Genomic DNA, 24,032 nt, shown 5'->3' with positions numbered 1-24,032 from the left:
GTCGGGAAGAACAGGATGGTCTGAGGTTGCCAGTATCTATGAGAAGGGCTGAGTTCTATTTGCTTATTCCAAGTACAATAGTAGGGAACATTTATTTATTCATGTATGTAACAGAAGAAAATAGACGTTCCAATAAAATTCAAAGTTTCCATCTGTCTGATCCATAAAGTAGTTCTCATGGCTAGTCTCTCTTCTGATTCATCGCTGAGTTCTCATTCCTCTTAAGTTTCCTTTTGTCCCTCTTCCGCTGTATAAGATGGCCTCTTGGCCTTAGTACTTATAGGTATGCTTTCCCCTCTGTTCTTCTGTCTTTGAGTCTTATCTGTTTCCTCCAAGTTCTGCCTTTCTTCAATCACCATTTTTGCCTGGTTAGTTTTCTTTTTTCATTTCCTCTTTTACCTTATGAGAGGAGAACAGCTCTCATATTCCTGTCCTTATCACATTCTATTTAATTTTGAAGAAAGAGGACTCTGAACTGCAGAAAAATCTTTCAGCTTCTGAATGTTCCCCTTGCACGCCAGAAGCTGTCTGCTTCTCCAGAAAGAAGGTGCTGTTCCTAGCCTCCATGCTCACAAATGATCTTAAAAACTACACTAGAACTGTCAGTATAGTTTTGTGTAAAGTTTAATGCACTTCTACTCTGTGCTGTCATGCAGCAAAGAAATAAAAGTTTGCATTATCCTGAGTTCTTTCCTACTTGCTGTAAATACAACATAATAATCTTTAGGCTTCTTTCTCCATCTTTTTGACTGAATGTCAGGAACCTGAAAAACACAGTTTTGAATTTACTGGGCTCAAAAAAATATATATTTGTTCTTGTTTTATTTAACAGTTCTTCATTTAGAAGTATGAATGCAGCAACAGAATTATGTTAAATGAATAATAACTTAATAACTTAACTTGTGCCTGACTGCACCTCTGCACAGGTCATCCGGAAGGGCTGGCTGACCATCAACAATATTGGCATCATGAAAGGAGGATCCAAAGAATACTGGTTCGTTCTAACTGCAGAAAGCCTGTCCTGGTATAAAGATGACGAGGTAAGAAATGAAAAAATGGCGTCTACTAGAAAAACGGTATTCATTCAGTCTTCTGAAATCAGCTTCAAATATGAAATTAACATGTACTGACCTGAAAGAATGATTTAAGGTTTCACCTGAGTTGTTTTAAATTCGTGTTCCTGATTTATGAAGAATGCTGACCCTCTAAGACTTCTATCAAAATGTTGGTGACAAATACAGAGTGTTGTGGTGGGTTTATTTTGTTTTGCTTTTATTCATTTATTTACTTTTTAAACTTCTCTTCCTGTGGCTTCACAGAGAGATCTAAAAAAGAAAAAGCCTATTTCGGAGTGGTCTGTTTATTTTTCTGTGTTTGTTTGGGCTGCTCTTATATGCCTACTGTAAGTTGATCATACATTGTTTAGGTACAGTTACTCCTAGAAGTAACTACAGCAGTTGGTTTCGTGATAACAATTGTTGTGTGGCCTCATGTTCTGAGAGGCTACAAAGCCTGGCTGTGGTGTTCTGTAGCCAAATGCAATGGGTCTTCACATTTGCCACTGGAAAATCAGAAAAGGCACCTTGTTAAGAAATGTTGCTGCTAATCATTAAGTCTGAGGTGGATAATAAGAGAACTGGAAAAAGTAGTTCTGTGATAAACACGATGTCCGCGTTCCTTACTAAATTGAATATGAATATGTTGTTAGGCAACTTTGGGAACCAATTTTTTGCTTTTCTGTTCTGCTTAGGCTTTTTTTTTTTTCCCCCAGCAATGTTAGTAATAATATTCTCTATCCAAAACTCAAAATCAGTTCTGTTGTTAACTTTTAAAGGTTTAAATGGGATTATTCTGTACACTATCTTTTTTTTTTTCCCAATTACCATTGGAAAATTGGGCACAGGTAGAGAGTTTTAATGAGCTCTAAAACAGCTCTCAATCTTTACATCTTATTCTACATAATTTTGAAAATATTGAATTACCCACCTCAACAAAAGAAGGATTAGATTTTCAGTCAGAGATGTGCTATGTGAAAACAGGGAATTTAATTCCATGATCATTAAAATATAATTAATTGTGACATAATTAAAAAAAAAAAAAAGTAAGTTGCCTTTATGAGTGTGAAAAGTTGTCTGTGTTTCTGATCTGCCTGGAAGAACTTACTGTCTGTGTCTAGGTACAGATAACTGATTACAGGTAAGTGATGTGCTGAAATCTACATCCCTTCTATTTTCCATCTCAAGCACTTGGAGAAGCATCTAAGATGTGATGTGGCAACTTCTGTGGTAGTTTCGATGTTGTTTTTTGAGTCTTATCTTTTTTTAGTGGGAAACATAAAAATTCCTCAAAATATTTATGGAACGCCCTCTGCTATGCAACTTGAAAATAACTGGTTTGTTTTTGTAGTGTGCTACACTTGGGAATCTCAAAACAGTATGTGGAGAGAATTGGCCACTATCTGATTTCCATACGTGTATTTTATTTCTTTAAGGTTTCTTAATTGCCAACCAGGTGTGTTTGAGGGTCATGGAAATATGTGGAGTTCATTCAGACTGATATGGGAGATCACTCAGGAATCTCTTATGATAGATAGTAAGAAGACAACAGAATCGTAGAATCACCAAGGCTGGAAAAGATTTCCAAGATCATCCAGCCCAACCATCCACCTATCACCAATATTTCCCACTAAACCACGTCCCTCAGTACAACATCTAGATGTCTCTTGAACAGCCCCAGGGGCGGTGACTCCACCACCTCCCTGGGTAGCCCATTAACTGCTCAGTATTCCACATTTTGCCAGTGGAAGAAGTTCCCTGTTAAGTACAAGTTTGCTGTATAATTTGAGTATTCTGTTCTGCGGAATAGTTCACAGAGTCGTGTTGGATTTCTTTTATTTCAGAGCCTTTCCCATTAGGACTCAAAAATTAGTGAGGTCTGTTTTAGACGCTCTGTGAAAACGGTCAAAGCCACAGCTTGACCATTTGGTTAATCAGCAGGCCGGGGGCTTGTTTCAGAAACGAGACTTCTGGCTTCTGAAAATAAAGCAGCAAATATTTGCTCTCCTGGCTGAATTCCAATTTGTGTAATATTTGGTGTCCTTAAAACGTTCTCCTCACTTTCAGCTCTGTTTGGTAGTTGTCACATCCTGTTCTTGGATCATTATAGAAAAGGCTGCATGCTGCTGTGCCTCCACCCCAGGCAGATATGTGGTGCTCAGCGACGTGTGAAGTGATACTCATGTTTACGTGTCTGCCCTGTGCCTGGCGCTGCACGGGTGTGCGTTTTGGGAGGTCACCCGGAGTTCAGGTCCCCCATGTCCCTGCTGGGGCTCCTCCCTGGCAGTGGGAACATCTCCTCGCGACCGGGGGAGATGCAGCAGCTCTGCTCTCCCCTTTGTTCTCCCAAGCCAGCCACAGCAATGAGTTCATTCCCCTGTGCCTCTACCCCTGAGCGAGGACGGCTGTGGCTTCTGTGCACCAGAGAGCTCTGACAATGTGCTGCACAAAGCCACAGCGTTTGCTGGGACCTCTGGGGCTGTGTACCCCCTCTGGTGTAAGCTGAGCCTGTTCTGTATAGTCTGGAATTTACTCGGAGATGAAAATCACTCTCTGAACACAAGTAATTGCTTGCTAGTGCCATTAGGAGGATGCAAATTATTTCTTCTACTTGTAAGTTGTGGCTTTTGGAGCAGAGAGTACGGTGGAATGCTTTTTGAAGTAAAGCATTTCAAAATTTGTTGCATGGTATCAATATTGTGGGAAAAAAAAAAAAGGGGGTGGGGGGGCAATAGTTCCTTTTGCTCCTTATTGATGTGGTTTTGCTGCCATTCAAACCTGCAAGGGAATTTTAGTGCTAGATGAGATGAGAATCAGTGCCTAAGAGTACGTTTCAGTCTTATAGTTATGGATCAGCATGGGTACAGTGGTTATGCTATTAGGTATGTGTACACTCATCTGAATTAGTTTCTGGCCCTGCATACAGTTGCTTGTGTTCATAAACTTGTTGCATGACTGCGACTTTGTGCTTTTCCATGAGCTTAAGATTAAGCGTGGAAAATGTTGTGTACTGCTTTGGGACTGTTGTAAATAAGTGCAAAATTAGCACATTCATATAGCTCACAAATACAGTTTTCTTTAGTGAAGTACTCTATGTAATACTAGCTGAAGCATTGCAAGACGCATCTCCTACGAATATATATGTGTGTATATATATACACATATATATATATATTTGAAATCTAAACATTTCAGCTCTCAGTTGTTACTGCTTTCACTGACACAAAAAGCTGTAACATTTGGTGCTAAGGTTCACTTAATAGCCAGCCTGCAAATCTGAAGTTTCAGAATTAGCAGTTTCTGCGTTGGGACAGTACGGGTTTTGGGAACGTGGAACGTCATTCCAGTGGCTCAGAAGCTCTATCATAAACAGGAGGGCACCGTCAGTAAAGCAACACAGCATTTTTACAGGGCATGGTCAGAGAACTTAATTTATTATTCTTTCCAAGGCACTCAGAGGCCTCGGAGGAGACCAAAGGATGCCATGCTGGGGCTAGGATAAGAACTTGTAAAAACGTGGAATTTTTGTTAATTTGAAAAATCTTTTTTATTCTGATTTCCAAATCAAATATTTCCTTTTTCCTTTAATAGCAAAAGGCAGTGATAGATAGTGGTAGATGCAGCCTGTGTTATAATTTCAGCTTATTCCCAATTGTAAAATTTGGTGAGGGAAATAAGAAAATAAGAGAGGGGGATAAGAGAGCAAAAAGGGGAGAAGTTCCTCTGGAGTCTGACATTGTGTGTGTTTCTAGGATTAACTTGCCACACAGCAAGCTGCGCGCACTTCTATGGCTAACAGCAACGCTTGTGGCTCTGTACAGCAGCAATCTAAGAGCGTGAGTTGCTCGGGTTTTATGGCTGAGAACTCTCTCCTCCCATTTACTGTGGTGCCGCAGAGCTGCACGTAAATAAAACCTGTCATTAGTGAGTTAATGAGAACAACTAGGAAAAGAGTACTATAGAAAGCACAGTAAAAATTTCAGCAGTGGGTTTTATTGTATTTTATAGGCACTGTTGGTTTGACTCTAGGTGGGTTGCAGGACGCGGCTTGGTTACTGACCGACCATCTGAGATCCAGAGCGACTCGTGGCTGCAGCTCTTGCTGAAGATGCTCTGGGGTGTCAGAGCCGGCTGTCACTCAGGCTGGGTTGTCATGTGACTGCCTGTCTGTGCCTGCTGTACAGGTGAGAGGATGTTCTGCACAGCAAGTGTAGACAGGCAGACACATGACAACTCCGTCCAGCCAGTCCCTTGGAGCCATCACCGCTGGTGGGGATCGCTTTGTACCCATCCGCTTTGGGGGACTTTGTTGGGGGCAGCACACATAACAGAATTAAACTTTAAAGCATTGCGAGCTGTAGGACAAGAACGTAATTTGATTTTATTCAGAAAATAAGCATTTCAGTACATCAGTTGGCATTGTGCTGACATGGATCAGAGATACGAGTTCAACACATGGAGCACTCTAAAGAAAAAAAAAAAAGAGTTGAAACCGTAATTTATTTTATATGCAACTCGTACAGGAGTCTGCCTGCATATTGCACTCATGCGTAGTAACGTAACCAGATGGTTTGACTCTTCTTGGAAGCACAGAAATACTGAAGTTCAAGATAAAGGATATGTTTACACAGTACATATTTTCTAGGAGCAGATAAGTACAATAATCTTGCATGTTAAAAATAAATAAAAATCTTCCTGTACGAATGGAGACAACAACTTGTACATTCCCCCAGTGAAGGGGGATGTGCTGGAAAGAAAACCAGTTGCATTTTCTATCAATTATGGTATTATGTGAGAGCTATTTCCTTACCACGACTATATCTCTTCAGTATTTTGCTTTACATATTATTTCAATTTAGCTTTCTCTCAAAATCCGTAATTTGCTAGAAAACAAATTTGCTGAGCTTCGGTCAGTTTTTCAGATCAATATTAAAAAATAAAAGCAAGTAGCGTCGTTTACATCTCAAGATGTGCTGCTTCACTATATATAAAATACACGCAGGGAATGTAATCCAATTATTCAGTGACGTTTACACCATCGGTGAGGTGTTGTTTCAAAAAGTATAAACACATGGGCACATAAAAGAGGTAGGAGGTAAATGATTGTATCCCTTTTTTATACAGATGGAATCATTCTGTTTTGTAATGGTGTTCTTATATCCCTGTTGCTCACTAGTGCCTCCATAGGTAAGCAGCAAGCCTTCAAACCAGTGATAAGTATATCCCATACAGAAGAGGAGCACTGAAGCTCTGGTCTGAGAGCTGATTGTAAAAGGGATGCATTTACCAAAGGGCTGATGGTGTGGATAGTCCAATAATAAATTAATAGCTGCGAATTGTGGCATTTTAGCAATAATAATAATTTTGACTTAAAATTAAAGACACTTAAACTAATATACAAGTTGAATTATACAAATTAAGGACCTCAATTATGTGAATAAGATATATCTATTTTCATCAAAGCTAGCAAAGTGAAGCAATGTATCTTAAAAACCTAATCAAACATAAAGCATGAATAGCTAATTTAGACACAGTAAATCAATTCCAAGACATTAAATATGCTCCCTTTAGTTTTATAATACGCTTGCTTAAAATTTTACTTAGAAGTCCAGAAACAAGACTGGGCTCTACTATGGCACGGCACGCCTTCCTGCCCACTGGGCTATTCTAAAGCATAAAGTGACAAATGCAAAGTACTTTTAAAGCACGTATAACAAACTGCTTGTTTTATATATAATGTCTGAATTGAGTTGTCAAATAAATCAGTGGTTTGGGAGAAAATTAGGTCTCAGTTTCTGTGCTATGGATCTTTGGAAGAATTGTACGGTAAAAATAATCAGCAAAAGATAGTAAAAAAAAAAAAAGACTTTAAAAACAAAAACATGCATTGTAATTAATAGGTTTCCTATTAGCAGCTATCAGAGAAGTCACAAGTAGGAGTTGTAAATGAAAGATTGCGCGGTCTTTCTGTGCACAAGGAGAATTCATCAAGCAATCAGCAAACGGCTGTACTTGTTGGAACTGGGGCGCATTCGTTTTGCCTTCAGAGGACTCACTGGGACGGCTCATGGTACTGCTCTGTCCCCACTAGGTTATTATTTAAAAGCAGATATTCCTTAAAAGTTGGATTCTAGCTGGTTTGACAAAAGGGCTGAATGTTTGTGTGCTCTGTCTGGTTCATTCATTAGGTCAGGAAAGGGCTTAAGAGTATTTTAGAGTACCTGTAACAAAATCGCATGATTTCCAGTATTATTTTTACAGGAACCTATAGGAAGGATTTGGCTTTAAATATAGGTAGTTTGGAAATCAAATTGAGAATTATATTCTGTCCAGCTGTGATCAGGGAAGGCGGTTATTTTTAGATACTGTTTTGCAATGCAGCATAAAATGCAGCACAGAAGGACAATAGCATTAGTCAGGAAAGTTTCATTCTAAACTCTACAGTTTCCTGTCGTCTTCTAGGTTTAACCTCATCCTTAATTAGATTTTATTAAAATAAAGTGCAGCTTGGGAAGCAAAGCCTTCTACATGTAGAAGTTAATTTATGTCCTCGATAAGATCTGAATAATAAAATAATAATGAAAAAGAAGAAGGAAAAAAAAAAAAAAAACCCTACCCAGCCTAAGATGTACATTTTTACATTTTCCAGCCTGCTCAGCATCTTTTCGTGTCAAGATGATCATCACTTAACTCTCTATTTAGGAGTTTGGAATTGTTTGCGAGTCTTTTGCTATTCGGGTCGTCCCGTTTTGCACCCAGCGATGGCACTTGGGTGGTCTGCAGCAGTGCCTGTGGACACGCAGTGATGGTGCAGGGAGGGGGGCAAGGAGCATGGGGAGCAGAGCAGCGTCCTTCCTGCACATGCAGCCGCATTACACAGTACTGGTAACTGTAATGCAGAAGGCAACGCGCGACTTGAAGCCAGGGCTGAAAAATGTCAAATGCCATTTGTTAAAGTGATTTTTTTGCCCTTGGATGCTCGCTTGCTCTGTAATTTTGTAGAGTTCAGTGGCTTCCCACTCTCCTTTTCTTTTTTCCTCTTAAAAAAATAAATATATATATAGATAGATAGAAAAAGTTTGAAATATTTTTCCTCCTCCCTATTTAATTTTTTTTGGTTGCACTAAAAGGTAAAGTCAAAAGTTCATTATATTGAAACCCTGACCTCTTCAACTGCCCACACCAGCTTTCATTTGCTTTTCTTAGTTTTGAGCATTGTATGGTAACGTGAGCTGTATCCTTTAACTCCTACTACAGATTTAAGCTTTGGTATCTGTCTGGTAGCACAGAGATCTCTCTGTGATTTATTACGTATTGGAACTTGCTCGTATATATATACGTATATATATTTAGTCTTTGCAAATATTAATGAGTTTTTCTGCTCTTGAAAAAACTGTATACGGCTGCCTTGTGTTTATTGTCATGCCTATTTAAAACCTCTATTTTATAGCTTTGGAAATCTTTTCTATATGATTATTATCAGCTAGAACTTTTCCTAGCGAAAACAGCGCTGTTTGAAGAACCAGAGAATCACTTAATTCACTTTGGAAATGTTTTGATTGCTGAGCCGAAGTAGATATACTTCCTTATTCATTGCTAACAATACAGGCTTTCTTCCCGTATCGGCTGCTTTGTGCACAGCCCCCCCTTCCCAAGCCCCAAGCCAAGGGGCCTCCTAGCTCTCAGCCCTGCAGGCTAAAATTGCAACTTTGAGCAGTCATGGGTGTATGGGAGGGGAATCGCTTCCTAAATCCAGAAAGGCCATTTAAAATAAAGATTAATGCAAATAGCAGACTGGAGATAAGAGAAATACTCGTTCTGTATGTATTCATGCTCTTTGCTTATTTAGCCAACATTGATGTAAGCTATCTCTAACGGGGTTTCGCTAACGGCCTGTTAACGCCACCTTCTTAATTTCTAGATCAGAATTCTCAAACAAACAAACAAGAAGTAGAAGTGGATATGCAAATAAGCAAGAGATAGAAAATATACTTGCAAGCGATCGCGTTTCCCCTGGGAGTGTAACAAAGCAAGTTTCTTAATGCGATTTGAAAGCCGTTTTTCTACCGCTATGACAAAAAGTCATAAAACTTGTCAGATTTTTTTTATGCCTAGAAGAGCGATCAAGCTTAGAGATTGAGAAATATTAATGGAAGCCTGAATCTCATTGCATTTCTTTAATTCCTGCCTATCTCTTCAGCTTTGCTATTAATCACTGCATTTAGCTTGCTTGCAATTTCGCTTTAAAGTAGAACGAGAGTAAAAATTCCTTCAGACTACAATGGATTAAAACCCGCTAATATAACTCTGAAGATAATCTTTGGTGAAATAAGGGAAGAGAGGGTGGGCAACCTGGAAGTACATCTACAATTAAAAGAAATAATCATTCTTTAAGTCAAAATGCATAAGCTTTTTTGGGAGGGTAAGGGAAATGACAGTGCTAGTCGTCGCTTTGCAGGCTGTAAGACAAGCAGTATAGGCACCGTCACACTAATGCTACACGGCCACGTCTTCCCAATAGGACTTCTATTGATTACTGAAGGAGCAGTGAGAAAGGTAATAATAAGATACATATTTTTAAAAATTGTACAGCATCAAGGCTGTCTGGAATATAATACGCATTCTTCATAATTGCCTGCTTATTATACTAATGGCTGCTTATTTCTGCTAATTCTTTTTATAGTACAGCTATTGCAAGCCTTCCTGGCCATAATGAGCACCATATAGATGGGATTTTTTTTTTTTTTCCTGGTTGCAGTAGTTTGTTACTAGTGTTAACTTTAGGGGAGCTGACTCTAGAGTTCAGCTGGTATCAGATTGCAGCCCAGACTTTTTGTATTATTCTGTCCGTGGGGATTTCATTCAGCCTGAGGGTTTTTTTCCCCTACCAGGACAGCTGGAAATTCACCAAAGCAAACTTCTGCATTCGTTTACAAATTCCATTTCTATCAGTGGGATTTAGGACAAAGTAACTTATCATTTAGTTAGAAGATGTTAGAATGTTAGAAGAAATATCAGCAAAACAAACTATACATCAGCGGCAACAATCAATCGGTGCCGATCACTTATAAGCAATAGCCAGGCAGGTATGGGGTGGAAAGCTGTTTGTTCTGTTTTATTTATTGATTGATTTGGATTACTTTTCCCCATTACATCCTGCACTTTCAGAGGTAATTTTTCCTGAACAACCAAATATTTTGTATGCTACATGGCAGAAGCCAAGCACGGAGCAGTCATATATTCCCTATGGCATCCCTCCCAGTTTTCATTAGTACACAGAGCATAGGTTACTTGCAAAGAAGTTTCAGTTGCATAGAAAATCAAAGTACAGTTCTCCCAACAGCGATATAATATATTTTACAATAATTTAAAATAATATTCATGCATTCATTTATATTACTTTATTACTTTAAGAGAAAGTATTTTTTTTAAATTGATCTTCAGATCAATAGTTCATAACAAGAGCTATTCAGAATACATATTTCTAGCAAGCCTCTTCTGCATTAAAAGAAAACAATATACTCCTTAGATATTTATACTGATTGCTACAAGTAAAAAAAATATATTAAATTTACCTTCTTAGTTTGTGGGCAAAAATAAACTTTATTTTAAATTAAAAAAAAAAAAGGAAATGACCGACTTCAACTATGCTCTTGTACACTTCTCTAAGCAGTACACGTCTAGGTAGTATACCTCTCTCATTTCTTGCATAGGTTTTAGTAAATCATCAGAGCTCCATCTTTCTTGCAGTGATGACTGGAGGAAGGGGGGGGGAGTCACCTAGGTTTGCCAGGTCATAGGCCAGGTGTTCTTCCAAAGTAGGCCTTACCAGAATGTCTTCCCCGCATTATTCTGCAGTCCTCCTTTTTCACAGTGTCCCTTAGCGTTTCTTATTCCCTAGTGTGCAAAACCTGTGAAGAAAAATACTGTATATGAGATCTGAAAGGAGCAATAACTGTCTTCTCCTTGGCAAGAGCAACTGGCGTCCCCAATAGTCCATGTCGCTGCTTTCCCTTGCCCAGTCTAACCAATGTGCAGACTACTGTACAACAGCATTGTCCTGAACAGGTAGTCTGAACACTGGGGCGACGGAGCAGGATCTCCGGACGCTTCTATTTATTTATTTTAAATCCTCTTTTAGTCTTTGGGAAAAACTGCCTTCCTGCATCACGGGTTGTGCTCGGCTCTCCCTCACACTCTGCAGCACTCACTGAAACACACTGAAGTGCTGTGATTTCCAGTCTTGACGTGGCACATTTGCAGCAGACTGGGGATCTGGCAATGAATTTAGGACCAGGAAAAGGGGGAGGGCTGGGCCTGAGAGTCCATATATGGGATGATGTCACCCTAGGGAGGTTTGGGTATGCACTGTGCCGCTGGTGAGACCGCTAGAATTGCCTGCTCTCAGACATGGGTCTGTGTATAAAATGGTACCAGATGTTTTAGTGTAATGTTAAGCAGTCATTTCATCTTCAGGCCAGATTTTTTTCTTCAACCGGGCAGGAAGTGGGCCCCAGTATGGAAAAGCTGTAAAAAGTCAAGATGTACAGTTTTGCTGCAGCCAACGGAGAGCGACTTAATGTAGGCAGAATTTGCTGTTTTCTGCAGGCTGAAAAACTGAACTTATAAAAAGAATTCAGCTTGAGAATCTACCGCAATAAGCCAATGCTTATTTTGTTTCTTTTTAATGCCTCCAGTTGCGCTTTTATATTTTGGCATTTCAGACCAAGAAAAGGGCAAATAGGTTCATTTTTTCTTGGAACTGTCAGCGGCGTGCAGGCTGCCGAGACTTGAACAGTAATTAGAGTTACTTCCTGAAAGTGAAGCCCCCATGAAAAGTCTGGAGAAATGTTCTTTGTCATAGCCTCTACATGAGTAATTAGTTCCACATGTGGCCTTCCTATTTCCCTTCAGCTATTTTGGCTGGCTGGCTGAATACTTTGCTATAGCTCAAGACTTAAAGAAGCTTTAAAGTTTTCATTTCAAGCATCCACTGTGAAAATAGCTATTTCTGGTGTCATAATAAATTGCTTCTGGTAGATCAGTGCTATTAGGCCTGGCATTGTTTTTCACTGGTAACCCTGCTGGTCCCATTTTTCTTTTAATGGTGCTTGGTGGAATTATCTTGCTGAATTTTATCTTTGATGTTTACCAGATCTATTGAATTTTGCCAAGTATGACTTTACCGTAGATTTTAAGATATTCTCCCTACAGGCATCTATCCTTTCTCTCCTGTAGACTTCTCTTTTTTGCTTTGTTAGTTCTGCTGTTGATTCTAAGTGTTGTACCTTTTGTTTTTAATTTTTAACCCGCTTTAGCTTGTGGCCTAAAACAAAGGGATACTTATGGGGTAAGCTCTTCCGAAGTCAGAACTGGAGGTGACTCTGTATACAATGTGCACTTCATGAAATTGTTGCCAGTAGCTCTTTTTGTGCCTGGAAGTTCGAGCACTGGGACTTTGTTCTGAAAGGTAGATATCCACCAACTTCCTGAACAGCTTCGGAAAGAACTACGTACATAAATCTAAATGTGTGCTGTGAGCTCTGCTGTCCTGAATAACTTCGACATGATGCGGTTCTTCCTAGGTGATGGCAGATGCTCTCAGAGCCGTAGCTTCCATAGGCACGCACAGGGCAGGTTGCAGAACTCTAACTTCAGAGAGCATTAATACAATGAACTTGAACATCGGGGAAGGTGGTTTCAGAGTCTCCAGCCAGCAAGAAGGAAAAGTTACCTGCAGACTGTTTTGTTGTGGTAGCACGCCAAATGTTGTCTATCTCAGATTGTGCGTGCAGTTCCACCATTTGGATCATGGTAGGCTGATGTGCATCCAAGCAGTGGTGAGGTTTTTTAATTAGCAAAGGTAGAGTTTTGGAAACGCTATAAAAGGAGGCTTAAGGTGCAGAGTGCTTGACTTTCTTAGGCAAGTGTATAAGAGAAAGTGAACTGATGCAGGAGAGCTTTTACAGGTAAGGCTGTTAATACAAACGAAGTAGGAAGCACTGTAGACGAGCCCAGAGAGCTCCTTGTCTACGTATCACAGCACTTGCAGGAGCTGGCCTTCTTACTGTATAACCGTTTAGCACTTACCTTGTGGCAGAAGAATATGATTTGGGAAAGAGTGAGTAGTGAGAGACCTCTGTAAATGGGACCCTAAGTATAGTGGTCAAGTTTTCTGCAGTGAGGAACCATCGGAGATGAAGAGCAAGAAATGGTTGCGCTGCCAGGAAAAGACCATGTTCCAGGGATCCTCTTTTTGTACCAGGAGAAGGAGAGGTGGTCTGACACTTCACTGTACTCCCTGCAGTACAGTTTGCAGAGATCCTGAACAAAACAAGAGGCAGTGCATTAAAGACCCAAGCAGGCTTAGGATCTGAGGGATGTGAAATTTTGAATTTTGCTGCTGACTGCTGCAGTATTTGCTGTGAATTTTTCACGAGATGGTTAAATAGAAGCAGAATGGCTCATTGCACTGTGGCCTGGAAATTCTCCCCCTCTAAGCTTGTTTCCTGGCAAAAGCTGAGCTCTGGAGGAATGAAGTACATGAACAGGGGTTTGGGCTTGTTCCGGGTGCCCAGAAGGATGCTAAAGCCTTATCAGGGTGAGCTTCTAATACAGTGCAAAGCCATTCAGTCCTCTTAGATATGTTTCTTTTTTCCTTCATAGATTCTGCTTGGCTAGTTACAGACGTCAGTGTTAAGCATTTAGATCCAGCCCCTCCTTGTTCACTTGATCTCTATTTGGAATGGTGTAAGCCCAAAAAGAAACAGACATTTCGATTCATTCTGATAACGTGTGATACCTGAAATATTTCACATCTTCTACTGAATGGCTCCCCTGGTATCCTGTTGGTTTTAAAAGTGCTTCTGACAAAATGGATACACTTCTGAGGCTTTTGCTTAGCTGTAGTACTGAAGCAACAGGTCGCTTTCATGGCTGCAGTAACCTTGACTCAGAGAGTTTCTATCAGTAATAAATCGCTACCAGAGCTCAACGTGAGTGCCTTCCAAACATGAGGATAATTTTTCGTTTTTCATGAGTGTATTATCATTCTGACATTTCTGACGTGCCCATGAACTCAGCCCAGTGATGAAATTGCTTTCGATAAGCCTAAAATATTCTTCTATTATTTTTATTTTATTTTAACTTTGATGAAACTAAGGACTTTGCAAAGTCCAGCTTCTTTCTTCTTCATTGACACTTACTTGGAAGACCACCATGAAAAAGAAAGTGGCTGTATTTCTGCTGGATTATTTCCTTTTACTGGCAGGACTGCGTTACAGTGCCAGGCCCCTCTCCATGCTGAGCAGGACAAGCTTCTTTTAAATGATCTGTGTGCGTAGCTAGCACGGGAGCTACATGCTTCTTGTTGTTTGTAAAGCTTTCTAGGCTGTATTTACACTGGAGAAGTGGCTGAACTGCTGCTAACACACGTTTTTGCATTAAAAAATTATCGTAGCAAGTGTCTGGACAATTGTAAATTTTGTATCTTTAGTTTTCAAAAGCTCTAGATATGATCCAGGGAACTGCGGAACAGTAAGCTGGATGTCTGCAGCTGATAAATTAGTTGAATAATAGCAGACAATTGAACGTAGTTATTTTTGAAATCATTCTGCAAAAGTAAGTCATCAGCCATAATTTGTTCTGAAGTTTTTGCACATCCAGCAGGAAAGATTAACCCTTTTCAGCACTCAAGAAGCTCAATCATGCCTTAAGAGGCTGACAAACAGGTAGGCGTAGGACACAGGTAGGTTTTTTCATCTTAGCAAAAAAAGCCAACCAAACCCAAACCACCATACAACCGCATACATTCAGGGGTCTGATTTTGTCACCAGAGTTAATACCACGTATTTGTAAAAGGGCAATTAGTAATAACATGGGGAGAGGACAGGTGAGGAAGCATCTTCATGTGAGGAGAGTGTCTGATACTTGCTTTGTTAGCTTCTGTCACCCATTAATGAACTGATATCACTGACATCAGGGCAAAGTCTAATGTAGTCTTGCACTCCCGCTGTTTATTAATGCTCCACTGCAACTTGATCCACTCATTTGTTTTTATCTTTATTTTTATTAAAGTGTGCTCCCTAGCAGTTTTGTTGCTTCTGGCAAATGCACACAGGAACGATCTGTGCTTGCAGGTAACTGTGTCCATGGCTATGAGAGAGAATGAAGAAGTGTGTTGCTCATTTTGCACCTTAACCTTGTACCATCAGCCTAATCAGTTGATTGTAACTATGTGACATGAGGGGGGAAAAAAGGTACGAGGTTGACAATTTACAAGTAATAACTGAAAAATCCCTTTGATAGGTGCCCCTGTAGGAAGGCTGCATTACTGCTAAGAGCCACGTCTCTCATCTCTAAGTGCTGCTCAGTTTTCTGAAGGGTCTGCCCTTGGTGTTGCAGGTAGTCATTTGTTCTTTTATAAATTACTTCAGTCCAGATCTGTGTATTCTGGATAACCTTCCACCTCTGTTGGGGAGCTCTGTGAGTAATGCCCCTAAACACCAAGTTCCTGGTCCTTTTCCCTTCTCTTACCTCTTTTTCACTTGTTCTCTCTGTCCTGCTTTCTCTCTTCACCAGACATGTACCTTGGATGCCTCAGCATATTTGCTTTTCCACTTTCTCTGTTGTGCTGTTTTCCTTTCCCCTGTGTCACTTCTCTGCTCTGCCTGTGCTTTGCCTCCACCTTCCCAGAAGTTTGGAAGAAAGACATGAAAGGGGAGAAAGTGAAGGTGGAAGGGGTCAGTCTGTCTTCTTTGGGCACCTAACACTTCTAGAGCTTGTATTCTCTGTCTTTAGTGAGCAGGGGACAGCTGTGTGCCAATGAGTTGGGTACTTGTAGTTAGCTGGCATCAACATCCACCCTTGTGTACTGAGGAAATAAACAGTAATGAGAGGTTCAATGTTGATGCCACTTTATTTTTTTTCTTTTTTCCCTCATTAGCAGTCTGGTTATTTTCACCCTGGTTATGATGTGTGTGTTGTTTTGTGGTCTTGTATTGTTCAGTATTTTTATTGCCTTAGAGCCAGTGGTCAGATTTTACCAATGTATAACCAGAAATGTTTGAAAATAATTGGAGTACCATAGATAAGGAATCCTCGTGTCTGGGTGACTTTGTGCTCCCTGTGTATTTTCCAGCTTCATTTTTGTGTATAGCCGTGTAACTGAATATCTGACCTGGGTTTTGGGCAGCAAACTGTTTTTAGGAGCTGTGTAAGTTCAGCACAGCGGTAACAAGTGATTGTAATGACTGAATGGCAGCGTTTAGTTTGCATAAAGGTTATTTCATTCTTGCTAAAATAAATATCTGCCTTGTTGAATTGTTGTGGCCTAATGGGGGAGGTGTCCTCTGTGCCTGTCATGTTTTTCTTCAGGAAAAGGACAGGATATGGAATAGCTTTGACATTTCCTGAGTCATTGCTTACTCATACACAACACACAATTAGTGGAGATGCAAAATTAGCTGAGCTAAGTTAATTTTCAGAGTAGTGGTGAAGAGCATGATATGCCCTGGATTAACACTGTCTTCTTTCTTGCCTGCTGTGATCTCCTCAGACTTTGCTTTAGCCCTGCAGCACGTCAGTGTTAAGCTGTTGGGCCCTTTATAAAACCCAGATGTGCAGCTGAATGAAGTGTTCTTTCTCCCCACTCAGACTCAAATGATTCACTCAGGTAACCACATCACTTACCGATCATTGCATCTCAGAGAAGATGTCACTTCAGTTGCAAAGCGATTGTAGTATTCAGTAAAGCAAAATAACGGGATGATAAAAGGGAACAAAGCATCTCCGTGAGTGTAGGCGGGTGTTATTTGTTGCCTAGCAAAAGCAAAGCTACATCATGGAGAAACTTGCCATGGTTTTCTTGGTCGGTTCCTTTTATTTTTATTCTTTTCCAGAAAAAGAAGAGAAAACTTTTTGCAAAAAGAACTGTTGGGATGACCGAAAAAGAAGTGTATACTTTATAGAAGTTTCTAGTTAAAAATTCTCTGTTAAATACTTTGCCCTGTTGTGTTTAGACTGTTGGTTTTGTCTCATTAGAATTTGGGGTTTGATTTACCCCTCAAACATATTTGTATGAACATTCTTTCTGCTGCCCAGCTGAGAGGCAGTTTGTTGTTACTTTTGTATTGGTGTTTTTTTTTCCTCTTTCCTGGCAAAATTTTGTGTTGCAGCTATTTCTATGCTTGAGAAACATAATACACTCCGGGGGCAGATCTTGGAGTTCTTTGACTCTAATGAATACCAGTCACGTGAGAGCAGATATGTGATTTATTACTCGAGCATATTTTCGATAGTAACGCCTGGAGAATTTTTTAGTGGTGGGGAAGAGAGATCAAGAAAGAGGGTGCAGTTGAAAGAAAGGAGTGGCAAAGTGATGTTAGCTCTCACCTCAGTTCAAGGCTTGTGGTTTGTAAGGCCAGCATTGTGAATGAGCCCGAAACAAAAACATGCATCCTTTTCACATTTAAGAAGAGTCTCCAGGGAATTGTGTTGTAGAAGCAGATCTTAAAATGAACACCAACAATATTGCTCAGGGCCTCTAAAACTGAAAGACATTTCTTCTAGTATTTATTGTCTTTGGCAGAACTGTTATCCTCTCTTTATATTAACTGCTGCAAGAAGTGTCATCTTTGTCTTGCCAAAACTTCTGTTCATAATGTAATTTTTTCTTAGGTTGTCTTGCTTCTGATAAAGCCTTAACAATAATGAATCAGACTCTTGAATGTGAAATTGAGTTCCTTTCCTGAGGATGAATATAGGAATCAGTCACTGGTGTGGTGCTGAGACGTGCATTCTAAGAGGTGACTGTCAAAGAGTCTCGGGGAGCTCTATTGCTCCTCTCCATGGAACATCTCAAGGGTACCCGCTTAACAGAAGTATCTGTTGTGTGTGGAACAGAGGAGTTAATGTATCAACACAAAGTCCTTGTGTTTTATTTCATTATCCCTGATATTTGGAGTTGCTCTTTGTCTCAATGTCTCCTCAGATGAAAGGTTTCCAAATAGCGCATTGTACTCCCCTTGATTTTCCCATTGAAAATAATAAGATTTTTTAATGTGTCGTTTGAGCTTCCATTGCCAACAATGAGTAGGCGCCCTGCTTGTCTGCAAGTGTTTGGTTTTGCTTGTCAGTGAACTAAGGTATGATTTATCATTTATAATCCTGATAAAACTGAGGTGCTAGCATTTTCTATCTTTCTATCTCTTCTGTATCAGTAAATGTGTGTTTAATTGTGGCTTCACTGATGTCCTCTTAGCAGACAAGCTTCATTCTAGAAACCTGTGAGCCCCTGCCTGTTGTGTTGGTCAGGTGGCTATTTCTAAGTGTTTGATAAAACCCACCTGTCTGTACTCACTGCAATTGCTAACCCCAGGCTTAGTAGGACTTGACTGTTGAAGACCCTAATGCTTGTGGAAGAGTTTCCTTTTCTTGAATTACTATGTATTTTCAAGTGCTTGTGTAGTTTCGAAGAAACTAAGTAACTTACTGGGATAGGTTGAGAGGTGGAGCCATGAAGAAAGGCTTATTGGTTCTATTCCCTTTCCTTATGGGCCTTCTTTATCACAGGATAGTGTAAAATCGTCCTTTGTGTTGTGGTGTACTCATGACAAGCACCTAAACTGATGCCCCTTGACTTAACACTCTTCAAAGGTCAAAAGGTTGAGTTTTTTTCCCCCTTATTACTCTCTGATTAACCTGTTGCAATATTAAAACCCGAAAATAGAGTAGGAATTCGTTCTTTGAAGTCCCAGTTTCTACTTCAGTGTCTTTATCCTGTGGGGTCTATCATGACCCTTCTCTCTCCTTTCATGGTTTTCCTTTGCTGGTCTATGTGCAGGAACCCCCATTGTGTATTGATCTGTTCCTTTTTTGGCAGTCTCCACAGCTTCATTCCAGGCCTCCCTTTTGCTCAGGAGGCTGTACATACAGAATTACCCTCTCTGCTGTGCAAAAGGAAGTTAATCAGACACTGGTTAAAAACTTAGATTCCTCATGAGAACCAAAGGCCCCTACAGACTGTACCATCTCTTATTCCTGCTACAAGGTATGTTTAGTCAATGTGTCTTTTCTTAAAGCCTGAGAAAAGCATTTTTGGTTAAACACTAAACCAAAACATTCCCTTGCAGATAATGCAGAACATGCAGAAAAAGCAGCAATGTATTATGGGTATTGATGTATCTTTCACAAATACGGTGTATGTGGGCTGAGACCTGAAAAACAGTTTAGCGGATAAGTTCAAGAACATGATGAGGATAGGTCTATGGGTCCCTGAGGTATTATGGATGTTGAAGTACACTTCAGAAAAGCTCTGCAAGCCAAGCAGTTTTCAGGAGACTGAGCTGAGCATCTTTCCTGCTGAAAAACTCACTTAGCTGGTCATGGTATAAAAAATAATAGACTTCATGGTACAACATTGCCATCCAGTAGGTTCTTTCTCTGTGCTCTTCTTTGCATTAATTGAACAAGATTTTTAATTGTTATGAAATACGTTAATATGACCTGTAGTGTGTTTTATCCGTAAATTTACAGTTATGCTGAGGAAATCAGAAGACGTTGTCCTGTCTGCTGCACTCATTTGTAAGCAAAGCACCTTGTGCAATTACAGCTTTCTTCATTCTGTTCCAGAAATCAATTTACAATGACCTTAGCAAAGCCATGAGTATCAAGGAGCTGTGTCACATACTTGTGCACAAGAAGATTCAGGTTGCATCCCCCATAGACCAGGACTGGCTGAAGAATACTGGGGAGAGGTCCTAGGTTAACCTATAACTTTCATCCACAGATGAACATATATTCTTGGAATGGGGGATCACTGGACTTTTACTCAAAATAGGTAGACAAAAAGAAAATATTTTGATGGTAGGTATAACACTACCAAAGAGCAAATTGAAAAGAGTTGCCAGGTGTCTGAGAATCCCCTGAAAGCAAAGTGATAATTTTAATTTGGGAAGTTAAACAACTCAAGCTGATTAAGGGAGAAGGTGGGAGGATAAGTAATCAGAGTAGAAGGGAATTAGCGATGGAAAAGTTTGTTCGTTCCAGTTTGACTTTTTTGGAAGCAAATTTCATGTGAAGATTCAGGGATTGGAAGTTGTTACCCAAGACCTCAAAAATGTGCTGCCTTTTCAGCCTGACCTGCTCTGGTCTCTGGGTCAGTAGTTAAGAATCTAACTAAGAATAGCTAAGTCAAGTGCTAGCTTGAACACAACTACAGGCTTCTATGGGGATAACAGGTGTCTTCCTAGATTTTAGAGCATGTGAGCAAGTTTTCTGAGTGCTTCATTCCTTAGCTATGTTTTTCATTTTCTAGTGTACAAATACAAGGAGACATAGAATCAGCAAAACTCCCTTAACTTTCTTTTCTTTTTTTTTTAACCTATCAGAGAATTATCAGTCAGCACGTGTCCATTAAAAGTAGACCAGCATAACAGGTAACCTTTGTGCTTTTCTGAACAGACATAAATTCACAGGTTCTAATTTTAAAGCAAAGGTGATGTCTGCAACCAAGGGATGAACACATCTTCCTGGCTGGCTAACATTTTCTCTAAGACTCAGCATTAACACATATGTTTTCCTAGGTCTTGCTAGAATTCTCTCTTTTTTTTTTTCATCTGCATGTGTGTAACATTGAAGTGTCTTGCATTTTCAAGGACCTGTGCTGTGTCATTCTGATCTGCTAGCCAAATCATGCTTATTGAAAACATTGCTTTCTCCACATGCACGCTCTCCTACTTAGACTTTTACCTTGAAGAGGAAAAAAGAAAGGTGCTCCAAGGTCTTCTATTTCATTTTTGCATCCCATCCAAGAACCCCTCAGAGCTGCTCTCTAAAGAGGAGGAAATCCAAACAATTGTTAGCTGATGGCAACAACAACAGCAGCTGACAATCAGCGGCTTATCCTTCCTACTCTTCCATTGACATGTAAACCCCCTGAGATTGTCTAGGGAAACCGGGAGTTTACTGCTTTTGTAAACCTCCTGTGGTGTCTGATAGAAACATGGCACGCTTACTTTGGTATTCGTATGTCATCAGGAATTGCTGAAAACATGAGAGAAAAGATTAGTACTGGCTATGAGAAATAGGAGGAAAAGATGCACTTTATGTAAACAAAGTCAGAAGGACCTTGTAAATAATTGTTGAAATCAGCTCGGGAAGCTGATGGAATGTAATAGTTCTGGAGTCTTCTTGGCAGGAGTAGTATTTATTGGCTGGATTTAGTATAGTACTGAGCATGTCAACTAGGTATAAAGTTGTTAGCGCTGGAAAACTCTGTGTGTTGTGAAAAAGCATAAAATGCAATAAGCTGTGTGGTGTGGACACAAACACAGTATGCCAGGAAACAGAGAACTCTACAGCAGGTCAACATGGACACAGCCAGCTTCATCTGAGCGTGCATATTTTATACATGCACGTTTATTAGGCACGTCCAATGGTGCTTTTTAGGACAGGTTTACCTTAACAAGATGAAGCAAGGATGTATCACAGGGTTTTCATGCACTGAGAGTTGTCTCCTAAGTCCTGTGCTGACTAAATTCTGAACGTGGACTTCAAGTCTGGATTTGTGGGAGGGATTTCTGAGTTGACTGTCTATGAAACTGTGCATGAAGGAAAATGGAAACCATATGCAATTCACTACACAGATCTGTTTTTCATTTAAATCTTTTCCTGTATTATATTTTTTGCTGGTAGGAGAGAGAAACACACTGCTAGATGAATAGTATGGAGCTTAAAATAAAAGGCAGTGCATTTTTTAAAACTGAAGGAAGAAATGTTGTTTGACCGGTACTATAATTTTGCCTAGGATTCTGTAGGAATCAAGGGACAATTTGTATATAATGTGCTGGAACATCTGTTGTTCTAAGTGTTAGTGGGTTGAATCACCAGAACTGCAAGGTTGCTGCATTAATAGAGCTATGCCATTCTGGTGGTGGCAGCACAGAATAGATATTTTTATGAACTCTGCATTTGAGTTCCGAATGCAGATTCAGTAGTTCCTAATATTGTTAAAAAAAAAAAAAATCCTTAATCCGATGTGGAGTTATGGAAAATTTCACCATCTCTGAAAACAGTCCAGTGGATTTACTCAGTCTCAGGGCTTGGGTTTTTTTCCCCTAGCTTTGAACAGAAGTTCACTTTTGGAAAGTTCACTGAGAGCCCTTAGCGCCAAGGTAGTCCCGTGATTTTGCACACAGCCTGGGAAAAGAAGGACAAATAAACCAGAATACAGCTCTTGTAAAAAGGCTGAATATTTTAATATAGTGGATATGCTGTACTTCAAGTTCTGTCTGTGAAGGAAAGACTGCAATGGCTGAAAGACCCTCTGCATCTTCTGGGAGCTGTACAGGATGGAGATGTTGGGTTGGAATTGCCAGGTGCTCAGCAGTACGTGTGTGGGAGTGGTAAACACCTCCATTTGTGCTGTGATTTCAGGCTGCTGAAAGTGCTACCCAGAAATGTAAACAGTGTGGTAAGGAATGAATCTCTTTCATTCGGTCAGAGTGGCAGTGAAAATGAAGCAGAGAGTGATCCCTAGATGCAGTTTCTTTAGATTTCCCAGGAAAACGTTGTCTAAATCTGCTTGAAAAATAACAACACCGTCAGAAAGGAACGTTCAGAAGTTTTTCTGTACCTCCAGTCAGCTGCACAGATGAAGGCTGAAGGGCCAGGTTCAGCTGCTCTTTAAGCAGACGCTCAGTATTTTTGTGTAACTACAATAAGAATGTAGAAATAGCTTCCGAGCCTGAGAAATGCACTGAGTAAAAGGTAGTGGATGTTTTCTGCAGTGAAGGGCTGCACAAAGAGCCACTAAGCTTGCAGAAGTAGTGAGAGGGACTTTGAGAAAGCCTCAGCAGATTGCGTGCTGGTGACGCTGCTGTCACGCTGTTGGCAGCAATCTGGTTTGATTTAATTAACGACAAAGACCTGAAGGCACACAATGGCATAACCAAAGAGCAAGTCAGAGAAGCTATTGAATGCTTGTGGAGTCCTGTCAGTGTCACACCACTCACAGGTTCTCTCGGAGTATTTGAATTCCAAACAGGAAAAGAAATAGAAACGTAATTCAGGGGAATGTAGTTCTGAATTCTTGCCTTTTTTTGTTGACATTAAATACGAGAGAGAGTTCTCCTTCCTTCTTTTGGGCAAGGTGTTGATGAGGTGTATTTAATTCTAGAATTCGATCAATTGTAGAAATGCATTGAGATTCCTGCCCTGTGGGAGTGGGTACAGTGTAATTTGGGATTGGTATAGACAAAGCTTCCTAGCAAACTGTGTGTGTTTCTGTTCAAAAAATAAAATAAAGAAGAGAAAAAGGGCAGATCTGTATGTAGTACTTAGGTGCTGAGTGGACAGAAGACATAATCACTGTATCCCTGAATCTTATTGACAAAACATATAAGTTCTTATTTGAATCACAATAGAATAATTTGTAAACATATTTCATTCCTCAAAAATCCAAATGACCCAAGGAAATGATGTGAATCCTGCTAAAATACATTCTCCTGGCAGATCTCAGTCCTGCTCCTTGCTCTCTGCTTGTGTCTCTAAGCTGTATGCACATCGAAGTACTGATCGCCTCCGTGTGCATCCAAACGTGAGTGTAAAAGCTGCAGATCTGAGTTATGGCATTTGGATCCTGCTATGACAGAAACGGTTACTGCAAATGACACTAACATTTGGCTTGTGCTCTGTTTCACAGAATATCATTTGGTTTTAGGAGTTAAATTAATTTTGGAGGGAAAGGGAAATATTTTGTTTTTCAGGTTGGATAAATCATAATGCTGTCTTTGGTCTGAAGCTTTCCAGTTAGTTAGAGAGAAACATGTTTTTCTGTGGAAAATTTAGCTGTTTGAATGTATTTGAATTATCTGAAATTTTATTTATATACTTCCCACCTGTTGAGAAATATTTGTGGCGTCCTTTTAGCTCTCATTCTTGATTCAAGATTCAATTCTAGCTGTTGTGAAACTTCGG

At 40.0% G+C, this 24,032-nt stretch overlaps 1 protein-coding gene and 3 non-coding genes across 27 annotated transcripts in view; 2 read left to right on the top strand and 2 right to left on the bottom strand.

The window, feature by feature from the left end:
• The window catches only part of DNM3 (dynamin 3), a 166,801-nt gene that overhangs the window by 46,551 nt on the left and 96,218 nt on the right, over window positions 1-24,032 (top strand). For all 24 annotated transcript variants that reach the window (XR_005861932.2, XR_005861933.2, XM_040704989.2 and 21 more), the window contains one exon: window positions 927-1,040. Coding sequence is in view for 22 of the 24 variants with exons in the window: in XM_040704989.2 (XP_040560923.1) it covers window positions 927-1,040 (114 nt within the window). In the remaining 2 variants the exon portion in view is untranslated. The remainder of the gene's footprint in view (window positions 1-926; window positions 1,041-24,032) is intronic.
• On the bottom strand, window positions 5,196-5,305 carry MIR214 (microRNA 214). The gene has a single exon (NR_035327.2). It is a non-coding gene; the product is annotated as a microRNA 214 (primary transcript).
• On the top strand, window positions 5,215-5,278 carry MIR214B (microRNA mir-214b). Its single transcript, NR_162052.1, has one exon. It is a non-coding gene; the product is annotated as a microRNA mir-214b (primary transcript).
• MIR199A2 (microRNA 199a-2) lies at window positions 11,061-11,168 on the bottom strand. Its single transcript, NR_031444.1, has one exon. It is a non-coding gene; the product is annotated as a microRNA 199a-2 (primary transcript).

Source organism: Gallus gallus, chromosome 8 (genome assembly GCF_016699485.2).
Source record: "Gallus gallus isolate bGalGal1 chromosome 8, bGalGal1.mat.broiler.GRCg7b, whole genome shotgun sequence".
Taxonomy (NCBI): Eukaryota; Metazoa; Chordata; class Aves; order Galliformes; family Phasianidae; genus Gallus; species Gallus gallus.
The sequence above is the reverse complement of the archived record's forward strand: the minus strand, read 5'-3'. Positions and strand labels throughout refer to the sequence as shown.